General features: G+C 41.6%; 1 protein-coding gene across 4 annotated transcripts in view; it reads left to right on the top strand.

Moving 5' to 3' along the window:
- The window catches only part of ctnnal1 (catenin (cadherin-associated protein), alpha-like 1), a 393,020-nt gene that overhangs the window by 113,273 nt on the left and 267,173 nt on the right, over window positions 1–12,574 (top strand). Inside the window, exon 1 of one of the 4 annotated variants that reach the window (XM_041185147.1) lies at window positions 6,277–6,399. The exons of the other annotated variants lie outside the window; for them this stretch is intronic. Within the exon in view, the coding sequence (XP_041041081.1) occupies window positions 6,349–6,399 (51 nt within the window). The 5' untranslated portion in view covers window positions 6,277–6,348. Of the gene's footprint in view, window positions 1–6,276; window positions 6,400–12,574 lie in introns of those variants that run through there. 4 annotated transcript variants of the gene reach the window in all.

Raw genomic sequence — 12,574 nt, 5'->3', positions numbered from 1 at the left:
GGAGAAAGCAGCAAAAACCAAATTCATTGCACCGCGGTTGGCTCTGTTGCACAGGGGAGGAGTAAAAAGTGTGGGAAATAGGGGATTCAATTGTAAGGGGAATAGATAGGCGTTTCTGTGGCCGCAAACAAGACTCTGGGATGGTATGTTGCCTCCCTGGTGCTCGGATCAAGGATATCTCAGAGTGGCTACAGGACATTCTGAAGGAGGAGGGTGAACAGCCAGTGGTCGTGGTACACATTGGTACAAACTACATAGGTAAAAAAAGGGATGAGGTCCTGAAAGCAGAATATAGGGAGTTAGGAAGTAAGTTGAAAAGTAGGACCTCAAAGGTAGTGATCTCAGGATTACTACCAGTGCCATGTGCCAGTCAGAATAGAAATAGCAGGATATGTTGGATGAAGAGATGGTATGAAGAGGAGGGCATCAGATTCCTGGGGCATTGGGACTGGTTCTGGAGGAGGTGGGACCAGTACAAACTGGACGGGTTACACCTGGGCAGGACCGGGACTGATGTCCTAGAGGGAACATTTGTTAGTGGCTGTGGAGGGTTTAAACTAAAATGGCAGGGGGATGGGAACCTATGCTAGGAGTCAGAGGTAGGGGAATCAAGGACAAGAACAAAAGGCAGAAAGGGGAACAAGAAAGGTGATAGGCAGAGAAATCAAGGGCAAGAATCAAGCAGGGCCTCAGTGAAAAATAGTGGGAACAGGACAAGTAATGTTAAAAAGACAAGCCTTAAGGCTTTGTGCCTTAACGCGAGGAGCATTCACAATAAAGTGGATTAATTAACTGCGCAAATAGATGTAAACAGGTATGATATAGTCGGGATTACGGAGATATAGCTGCAGGGTGGCCAGGGATGGGAATTGACCATCTAGGGGTATTCAGTATTTAAGAAGGACAGGCAAAAAGGAAAAGGCGGTGGAGTTGCATTGCTGGTTAAAGAGGAAATTAATGCAAAAGTGAGGAAAGATATTAGCTCCGACGATGTGGAATCTGTATGGGTAGAGCTGAGAAACACTAAGGGGCAAAAATCGTTAGTGAGGTTTGTATATAGACCCCCCAAACTGTGGTGGTGATGTTGGGAATGGCATTAAACAGGAAATTAGAGACGCACGCAATAAAGGAACATCTGTAATTATGGGTGACTTTAATATGCATCTGGATTGGGCAAATCAAATTAGTAACAATGCCGTAGAGGAGGAATTCCTGGAGTGTATACGGGATGTATTTCTGGACCAATACATTGAGGAACCAACAAGAGGACAGGCCACCCTCGACTTGGTATTGTGTAATGAGAAAGGAATAATTGGCAATCTAGTTGTGCGAGGCCCCTTGGGGATGAGCGACCACTATATGATAGAATTCTTCATCAAGATGGAGAGTGACGTAGCTGATTCTGAGACTTGGGTCCTGAATCTTAATAAAGGAAACGACGATGGTGTGAGGCACCAGTTGGCTATGATGGCTTGGAAACGTTATTTAAAGGGATGATGGTGGATATGCAATGGCAAACATTCAAAGAGCGCATGGGTGAACTGCAACATTTGTTTATTCCTGACTGGCGCAAAAGTAAAACTGGAGAGGTGGCCAAACCATGGCTTACAAGGGAAATTAGAGATAGTATTAGCTGCAAGGAAGAGGCATACAAATTGGCCAGAAAAAACAACATACCTGAAGCTTGGGAGCACTTTCGAATTCAGCAAAGTAGGACCAAGAGCTTGATTAAGAGGGGGAAAATAGAGTAAGAGAGTAAGCTTGCAGGGAACATAAAAACTGACTGTAAAAGTTTCTGTTGGTATGTGAAGAGAAAAAGATTGGTGAAGACAAATGTAGGTCCCTTACAGTCTGAAACAGGGGAATTTATAATGGAGAATGGGAGACTTATAAAGAAGGCAAAGGCACATGGGATACTGGGTAATTTGATAAGGTGGATTCAAAATTGGCTTAGTTGTAGGAGGCAGAGGGTGATGACAGAAGGATGCTTTAGTGACTGGAAGCCAGTGTCCAGTGGCATACACAGGGATCTGTGCTGGGTCCTCTATTATTTGTCATTTATATAAACAACATAGATGACTATGTGGGGGGTAGGATTAGTAAGTTTGCAGGTGACACAAAGATTGGTCGGGTGATTAACAGTGAGGTTGAGTGCCTTGGGCTACAGGAAGATATAGATGGGATGGTCAAATGGGCAGGTAAGTGGCAGATGGAACTAAACCCTGAAAAATGTGAGGTGATACACTTTGGAAGGAGTAAATTGACAAGGAAGTATTCGATGAACAGCATGGCACTGAGAAGTTCTGAGGGACAAAGGGATCTTGGTGTGTGTGTCCATAGATCTTTGAAGGCAGAGGGGCATGTTAGAGGGGTGGTGAAAAAGGCATATGGGACACTTGCCTTTGTCAATCGAGGCATAGATTAGAAAAGTAGGGAAGTCATGTTGGAGTTGTTTAGAACCTTGGTGAGGCCACAGCTGGAGTACTGTGTGCAGTTCTGGTCGCCACATTATAGGAAGGATGTGATTGCACTGGAGGGGGTGCAGAGGAGATCCACCAGGAGGTTGCCTGGGATGAAACATTTAAGTTATGAAAAGAAGTTGGACAGACTTGGGTTGTTTTCATTGGAGCATAGAGGACTGAGGGGCGACCTGATCAAGGTGTACAATATTATGCGGGGCATGGATAGGGTGGATAAGGAGCAGCTGTTCCTCTTAGTTGAAGGGTCAGTCACAAAGGGGCATAAGTTGAAGGTGAGGGGCAGCAGGTTTAGGGGGGATATGAGGAAAAACCTTTTTGCCCAGAGGGTGGTGACGGTCTGGAACGCACTGCCTGAGAGGGTGGTGGAGGCGGATTGCCTCACATCCTTTAAAAAGTACCTGGATGACCACTTGGCACGTCATAACATTCAAGGCTATGGGCCAAGTGCTGGTAAGTGGGTTTAGGTAGGTCAGGTGTTTCTCACATGTTGATGCTGACTCGCTGGGCCAAAGGGCCTCTTCTGCACTGTGATTCTGAGAACCAAGAAATGGCTGACCAACTAGATACATACTTTAGTCCTGTCTTCACAAAGGAGGACATTAAGAACATACCAGAAATGTTGGGGAACACAGGATTTAGAGAGACGGAGGAACTGAAAGAAATCAGTATTATTAGGGAAATGGTATTGGGGAAATTGATGGGATTAAAGGCCGACAAATCCCCGGGGCCTGATAATCCACATCCCAGAGTACTTAAGGAAGTGGCCCTAGAAATAGTGGATGCATTGGTGGTCATCTTCCAAGATTCTATAGACTCTGGAACAGTTTCTACAGATTGGAGGGTAGCTAATGTAACCCCACTATTTAAAAAGGGAGGTAGAGAGAAAACAGGGAATTATAGACCAGTCAGCCTGATGTCGGTAGTGGGGAAAATTCTAGAGTCTATTGTAAAAGATTTAACAGCTGAGCACGTGGAAAACAGTGGCAGAGTCGGACAGAGTCAGTATGGATTTATGAAAGGGAAATCATGCTTGACAAATCTGGTGGAATTTTTCATGGATGTAACTAGTAGAGTTGATGACGGGGAGCCAGTGGATGTGGTTTATTTGGACTTTATGAAGGCTTTCGACAAAGTCCCACAAAAGAGATTAGCGTGTAAAGTTAAAGCATATGGGATTGTGGGTGGTGTATTGAGATGGATAGAAAACTGGTTGGCAGACAGGAAACAAAGAGTAGGAATAAACGAGTCTTTTTCCGAATGGCAGGCAGTGACTAGTGGGGTACCGCAGGGATCAGTACTGGGACACCGGTTATTCACAATATATATTCATGATTTAGATGAGGGAATTAAATGTAATATCTCCAAATTTGCAAATGATGCAAAGCTGGGTGGGAGGGTGAGCTGTGAGGAGGATGCAGAGATGCTTCAGTGTGATTTGGACAAGCTGAGTGAGTGGGCAAATGCATGGTAGATGCAGTATAATGTGGATAAATGTGAGGTTATCCACTTAGGCAGCAAAAACAGGAAGGCGGATTATTATCTGAATGGCTATAAATTGGGAGAGGGGAATGTGTGACGGGACCTGGGTATCCTTGAACACCAGTTGCTGAAGGTAAGCATGCAGGTGCAGCAGGCAGTAAAGAAGGCAAATGGTATGTTGGTTTTCATAGCCAGAGGATTCGAGTGCAGGCACAGGGATGTCTTGCTGCAATTGTACCACATTGAGATCACACCTGGAATATTGTGTGCAGTTTGGTCTCTTTAACTGAGGAAGGATGTTCTTGCTATAGAGGGAGTGCAGCAAAGGTTTACCCAACTGATTCCTGGGATTGTGGGACTGACATATGAGGAGAAATTGAGTCGATTAGGATTATATTCGCTGGAGTTCAGAAGAATGAGTGGGGATCTCATAGAAACCTATAAAATTCTAACAGGATTAGACAGGGTAGATGCAGGAAGGATGTTCCCGATGGTGGGGGAGTCCAGAATCAGGGGTCACAGTTTGAGGATACAGGGTAGGCCGTTTAGGACTGAGATGAGGAGAAATTTCTTCTCCCAGAGAGTGGTGAGCCTGTGGAATTCGTTACCACAGAAAGTAGTTGGGGCCAAAACAATGTATGCTTTCAAGAAGGAGTTAGATATAGCTCTTCGGGCGAAAGGCATCAAAGGGTATGGGGAGAAAGCGGGAGCAGGCTATTGAGTTGGATGATCAGCCATGATCATAATGAAAGGTGGAGCAGGCTCAAAGGACCAAATGGCCTACTCCTGCTCCTAGTTTCTATGTTTCTAAATGTGATGCCATCACAAAACACATTTTTCCTTTTGCTCCCCTTTCATCATTCCAAAGTGACTGTTCTCTCTGTTACACCCTGGTCTACTCCTTAGTCATTCCCAACATCCCCTCCCATTCCCATAGCAGCTTCCTGTGCAAGCACAGGAGATGCAACACCTGCCCTTTTAATTCCTCCATTCTCACTGTTGTCAAGAATATTTGGTTCATAATTTATATATTTTAGAACATAACTTTTCGGTTGGAGGTTAAAAGGTTAATGGCAGAGAAATGGGAGCATCTGTTGGGGAAACTGGTAATTATCCTGAAGTAAAGGCAATTCAAACAAGCTTGGAGTTTACACTTGAAAGGTTGGGGCTATGTTGACTTAAAAGGTTAACATCTAGAAAGGTGGAACTGGAGACATGACTTCTGCAGTTATTGCATTAAAATGGTAATTTATTCATGGGATTTCCCAGAATTAAGGAAAACTTTGGAATTCAAAGGTAGGTACTTTGCATTTCTACCTGGGAAAAGGCAGTGTATGTCAAATTGTCATGGAGATGGGTGGAGCTTAGGGAGATTCTCTGGTTTCAATTTATCTGGGTATTTGCTGAGACTTTTTTAGTTGTAGCTTGGACTTTTTTGTGTGGGGCAGCTCACTGAGCGAAGATAGCCAAAGTAAATGACAGTAGTTAGACCTGCACTGTAAGCAAAGAAAAAGCTAACTTCATCATTCGCCATGTGGAATGCAGGCCGGGTTTTAATCTTAATTTGGATTTCATATGGGGAAAGAAGCTGGAAAGTTGCCTAGTTTGAAACGAGTGAGACCAGGATGCCCTCCAGATTAACTTTGCAAAGACAGAGTGGGACTGGAGAGCCCGAGTGGTTAACGTCAGATGTCTAGCCCCAAGGTCCTGTATGCAGTGACTTGAGATGTTTAATGACCTCACTTGAATGTTCAAGGCCAGTGAATGTATCTTCACTTTCCATATCTCACCAACTGTACCACTTGCCTCGCACACTGCTCAATATACCACATACCCATCACTCTCCTGCCCTTCAATCTCTATTAGTTTGCCCTCATGTGAAACATTCATTAGCTTCACATCATCCTCACAATGAGCATTGCTGCAAGCCTTACACCCACACCTCATAGCATGGGCATTGGCAACCATTCAACTATGACAGGCACATCACTTAAATATATTGCACCACACTCAGACATACTTTCTTCTTTCTTGTAGGAGAAACTGGTGCATAACTAGAGGCAGTAGCACATTATCAGCAGAAGACAGTCACAGAGATGGTGGTCACCATAATTGGAATGGCCATGACTGAGGTCTTCAGCAGCGTTGTCGTTGAAACAATTGAAGTGAAGGCATCTTCATAACTAATCCTCCTCCTCACGTATCACTTTCCCTTCATCCCACAATCTTTACTGATTTGCAAGTTGCAGATGGTGTAAGAGAGCACATCTGCTCCACCCCTCACTCCCTTCTGCTCAATACCCTTGTGCCTTTCTCCTTTCAGACACCCAAGACCTACAACCTGGTCAGGTATTGGTAGAAGAGTAAGAGGTGGAACAACAAGAAGACCATGATGAACAAGAAACATCGTCACTTACTCACACTTGCACCAGTAGCCCAGGTACTGACACTGTGGGTACATAAGAGGATAGCTTAAAGGTGGAGCCCACATATGAGACACTGGGCACAAATGCCCTGCAGACAGGCCAGAAGTCAAGGGTAAAATTGATGCTAGCTTCATGGAGCTTTAGGTTACACATGGATCCTGCAGAGGACTTAGTTGAGGATCGTGATGAGGTGGCCTACAGCAAAAGACTGACAGGTGTTATTTTTATTCTTGGCGCGTGGAAATCATTGGCTAGGCTAGTGTTTATTTCCCATCCTTAATTTCCCTTGGGAAGGTGGTGGTGAGGTTCTGCCTTGAACTGCTGCAGTCAATGTAGAATAGGTACACCCACAATGCTGTTACAAAAGGAGCTCCAGGATTTTGAACCAGTGATAGTGAAGGAACGGTGAGATAGTTCCAAGTCAGGATGGTGAGTGGCTTGGAGGGGAACTTGCAGGTGGTGGTGTTCCTATGCATCTGCTGCCCTTGTGCTTCTAGCTGGTGGAGGTCATGGGTTTGGAAGGCGCTGTCGAAAGATCCTTGGTGAGTTGCGGCTGTGCATCTTGTAGAGTATTCCATTGCACTCCTGACTTGAGCCAGCATTCCAGGAGAGGACCTTGAAGCATGGCAGCATTGACTTAAATGATTGGCAGATGTTCCCTGTGTGCGAGCTAGCCCTCATATCAAAATGGTGTTATGTGTAGCTAGCACCAGAAGTATGCGTGCATGACACACACGCCATTTTCAAGGTAGAATCGCACGCGTAGGAGCCAAATTTCATAACCTCCATGTTTGAGTTGCATGTTGCAAGTAACTTCTGTTTGGCTAAACAGTCAGAATATATTTCAAAGTGTGGGCCAATTTTCCACATCAATGTATTCATACTGCTGAAGTGGCCTGCCATCTGAGGGCATACTTTTGAATTTGCATTGAATTTATAGAGTGGCATATTATGTCAACTTGCGTTGCACAAAAATAGCTATGGCTGGAGATGTGGATGCTAAATGGGTGTTTGAATCCCATCCACAACTAATATTTGTGGCAAATCTCTACTGTTTCTGAGAGAGTCATATTGCTACTTATTGCACCCGAAGCCTGAGAACAATTAAAATACCACCATCCATTCAATCTTGGGGTGTTTTCATTTATGACTGTCTTTTGATGAAGATTTTTCTGCACCTTGCTCTCTCAGGGCACCACATTCAATGGGCTTGCCTGAACAGTCCTTGTTTAGGTCAGTGCATATCATTGTTGACTGAGCTGGGTCACCCAATTGCCTATGATGGAATGTCATCTTGTCTACCATAGAAGATTATTTTGCTATTCTTTTCATCTTCAGTGACTGATTGTTATCTTGGAAGCTCTTAATTTATGAAAGAAAATTAGCCGAAGGAGAAGCCTCTTCTATTACTGCCACGATGCTAGCTACTATTATAACAATAAATTGCATGGATAATAGCACCCTTTTAATGTCAAAAATTTGGGGATGAAAAATAAATGGAGAGTTAGAGGTGACACATTAACTTGATTGAAATATGGAGTTTTGGCTCTTGGATAGATAAATCGCAAATAGGCAGATGATTAGATTTTCATGGATTATTTCAAAATCACATTATTTTCAAATCTTTGCAAATGTTTATTTAGAATGGGGTAATGATTTGCTATGAGAGTCCTGCTGAGTCCAAACCGCAGTAAAAATTATATGATTTAATTAACGTTGTCACAGTCTGCGTGTTTCATGTAGACTAACAGGATCTAGAGCGAACAGATGGAAAATATGTTTCTTATTGTTGGAGTAGGATGTAATCTGTACAAAAGTTTAATACAAAGTATATATGAAGCAATGTTCCGAACAATCAAGTGTGCCAGATTAAGTGTCATATAAAAAGAAGAAACCAGTGTTTATCCTGTTGGCCCCACCTATTCCTGTCATAACAATTTCCGCATCAATTTTTCCAATGCTTTTATCCAGATTATAAAGCCAATACTGTATTATTATGTAAACAGGCTTTAGTCAAAGCTTTAGTCAAACCAAACTGAATTTGTGATGGCCATAATCTTTATCAGATGTGTATGATGTTTCTTCAGTGGCTCTTGGTTGTAACGCTTTAAATATGTTTCTTGCTGTGCTTTGTGATAATCTTGCCACTATTTTGGCAAGAACTTGGCCTGTTGTATCAGGCCTTTTACGTTTGACAACTTTTGAGTGTATTTTATGCATATCCTTTTCCTGTGAATATTCTTTCCTGGATCAAAAGCAATAATTGTTCTGACCTGAGTATGCATTTAGGTTAACATGTCCTTTAATGCTGAAATACAATGATATTTGTCATGCATTAATTGCTAAATATTAGAATTTCTCCAGTAGTTTTGGTGACATTACACTTGAGCATGTCTATCCATAAGACAACAGTTCAGACGACAGGACAAACAATTCAATGATGGTTCATGAGACTTAATTTCGACATTGCTTTTGCACCTGTTCTGATCCAGAGCCATGCAAAATAACCTGGTATGAACACGTAACCAATTTTATATATTGCTCTGCCTAACATACTCAGTCCATCCTGTGCATGTCACTTGTCTGAGGTTGTTCTATTTCTTGAATATAATATTGTTTGTACATGTAGGTACTCTTGGTCCAGGAATAATTCTATTTTATCATTAGTCCATAATTAAAGGAATGGCAGTGGAAAACTGGTCATCACAGTGCACAATGAATTGTATGTTTTCTTTTACAGAAGCCAAAAGCACTATGTGAATTGTTTATAGAATGACATAAACGTTCTGACATTTTGCTTTGGTTTTGTACTAAAAGATTATGTTGGGAAATATTTTGCAATTTTTTCATAGGACAATACTCTCTGAGGGATAAAAATAAAATAAACTTTAGAGAACTTATTAAAATTTGATTTTTATTGAATACAGTTATACTGAAATTCATACAGTCAAGGAAGTGGCATAAGTCATAAATCATGGATAATTTTATTACATGCTGATAAAGAAATGTAAGTATAAAAAGCAAACCAGATTCAAGGCCTGGTGGAGTCACTCGGTTAAATGTTGCGGGAGGTGAGAGTAGACATTACCTTCCCCTTCCTGGAAGAATATTTTTGTGTTGCTGAGATGATCGTTTACAACATGATCTGTAAAAACCATGATTACCATTCCGGAACTTGGGATGAAACCTAAACCAGCCTGTGTATTTTTGATTTGGATTGCGAGCCAGTTAGGAGGAACCAAATATATCTTGTGAGCATTTCAATTTGAGATATGACTGAGGTGATCCAACTCTTTACATCAGGCCATCTTGATACTGATAGTGTAGTCTACATTGGGAAGATTTTGAAATTTAAGAATCCTGACATATTGGAGCAAATTTCTGGTGCTTACTGTAGAAAATGTTAGCTGTCAAACCTCCTGCAGTAAGATCCTTTTAATTTACAGACAACTTGCTGTAAAAATTTTGACAACATAATATAGTAAATGAAACTTCGAGATGTAGTTTTAAAAATTATTGTATTGCATTTGTATTTCTTTAATTGCAATCCACGCCTATGTATGGGTCTCATTGGCACATTTACTCAATATTGTTATGATTTATTACATTCAGAAAAATATCTAGTGATAAAGGATGGCATAGTACAGTTGTAGTAAACCATATTCATGTAAAATACTGCATTTTCACATAAATAGCATGCTGACCTATCCAAACTTGTTTCCAAGAACTCTTATCGCCAATTGATCTGGCATCCCAGCTTTCACATGTATTATTTAACTTCTTATCCAGTTGGAAGTTTCAGGAAGAAAATTATAAAACCTGATAATTCATGCGAAAAGCATGGATGTTTTTGTTTTGCTGCTCAGTTCTGACCTATTGGACATGTAACTGAAACTATGTTTGATGTGAAAATCTCATGTTAGCTGTTACCATTCGTGTACCTTGATTCCAGAAACTGTCCATTTGAAATGAGGTTAATAAGTTGTTCGTTGGATGCTATGCAAGGGTATGCTTTGAATTATGAATAGTCCCATGAAAGGAAAGTGTAACATAATACAGTACTTTGCTAAGCAGCTGAAGTTAATGCATATCAAAATACTTCTGCTTGAGTTTGGCATGTTTGTTGCCGATTTATTATCCTCTCTTCAGCAATGCATGAAATGAGTAAGGAAAATTAGGATTCACAAGAAGGAAAAGCACTGTTAAAAGAAAATTTGAAGAACTGCTGTGACAATTAAATTCAAATTTAAAATAGGCATGGATCTAATTAAGAATCCCTGGCTTAGAAATGGTTCTTTAAATTGCTTCCAACATACCCAGTGAACTGTTTATAAGAGCTTTGAAATGATGATTGACAGCATCAAACTTCTATGCTATGAATACCTTACAGTTGGAGTAAGGCTTCCTGTTGGTGCTTACCTATTAAAGGAAATCTGTTTAAGGATATTCATCCTGTTTAATCACTGTACTTATGTGCAAAGTGAGTTAAATGAATTTGTTGTTATTAACTAATTTTATTAACTGATGTGCAATATGCATTATTGTGGGATCAAAATTAGGAAGGAAACAACTTGTGTTTGGGTCATGCCTTATCACTGAGGTTTGTGGCACAGTGGGTAGTGTCGCTGTCTCTGAGACAGAAGCTCCGGCTTCAAGTTCCATGCAAGGATTTGATGGCCAAGGAAAGTGTGTTCATAATGCAGCCAGACAGGCTTGAGTATCAACCTGTAAATCCTCCCAACATATGCCAATGGCAGGTGGTAAGAGTGGGAGAGATTCCTAGTCAGCCATGGAATGGAAAGAAAAATGGAGTCTCTACCATCACTATCCATAGTTCCAGGACTACAGCATGCATATAAAAATGCGTGTTGCCACAGCAACTTTGACTCATTGGAGGGCCAGTTGGCTCAGTTGGCTGGATAGCTGGTGTGGATTAGATTGTTGCTAACAGCATGCGGTTTGATCCCCTTTCCAGCCGGGGTGGATTCGGGACCTGTATCCCTTGCCATGGTGGAGGTTGTAATGCAGAGTTCTGAAGAAGTCGTGCCTTAGCACATCTCAGACAAATGGTTCATTACATTTTAGAGACAATGAACTACGTTAAAGAGGGCTCACTTGTTATGTAGGTGAATGCAACAGTCATTTTGTGCACAACAAGGTCCCATTAACATCATTGCGTTGAATGTCCAATTAATCTGCTTTTCTTTGTAGTAACGATTGAGGGAATTCTTTTTGTACAGTGCAAACAGGACAACACAGCTTGCAATACGGGGTTCCCTCCGTGCAACAGTGAATATTGGTCTTGAATATGTGCTCAAGTGAGTTGGGGCTTGAACTCAGACTCAAGTGACAGGCAATTGGACCCCTAGTCTCACCCCATCACTACTTCACTATTTCAGTTGGTGGTATAATACTTTACATGCTTCATTTGTATCTAACATTTTTCATCCTATACCTAATGACTTCAGTTTTGCTGTCATCTTTGATATGATATGTGACACCCAGCTCTACCTCACCACCACCACCATCACCACCTCTCTCGACCTACTGTCTCTAAATTTTCAAGCTTCACGTCTGAAATCCAATATTGGATGATCACAAATTAATTGCGTCTTGTCTTCAATCCCTACCACAAAGTCTGTTCCCTAGCAACTAACCCCTGGCAACTGTATGAGGCTGAACCAAACTACTTGTAGCCTTGGTGTCATTTTTCATGCTGAGATGAGTTGCTGACCGCATATACACACTATCACCAAGGTGCTATATAAATGCAATTGAATGACATTTCCCACTGCATCACTTAGCTCCTGCTGAAACCCTCACCTATGCCTTTCTTAGCCCACTATTTCAATGCACTCCTGACTGGCCTACTGTCTTCTACCTTCCATAAAACTGAGCTCATCCAAACCTCTGCCTGTGGTCTAACTTATGCCAAGTCCTGTTCATTCATCATTACCAGGCTCACTGACCTACATTGTCTCCCAGATGAACAGCGCCTCTTTTTTTGCAAAGAAAATTCTTATCCTTGTTTTCTAATTACTCCATTGCCATGCCACTCCCAACTCATATAATCTCCTCCAGGCCTACAACCATCTGAGTTACCCTCCAGAAAGCTTTTTATAGAATGGATTTCATTTTTCATCGCTTGCCTCTATTTTGATCTGTATATTCAATTTTTAAAAATTATAC

Source organism: Carcharodon carcharias, chromosome 3 (genome assembly GCF_017639515.1).
Source record: "Carcharodon carcharias isolate sCarCar2 chromosome 3, sCarCar2.pri, whole genome shotgun sequence".
Lineage (NCBI taxonomy): Eukaryota > Metazoa > Chordata > Chondrichthyes > Lamniformes > Lamnidae > Carcharodon > Carcharodon carcharias.
Note: the sequence above shows the minus strand (reverse complement) of the source record. Positions and strands in the feature narration are given on the sequence as shown.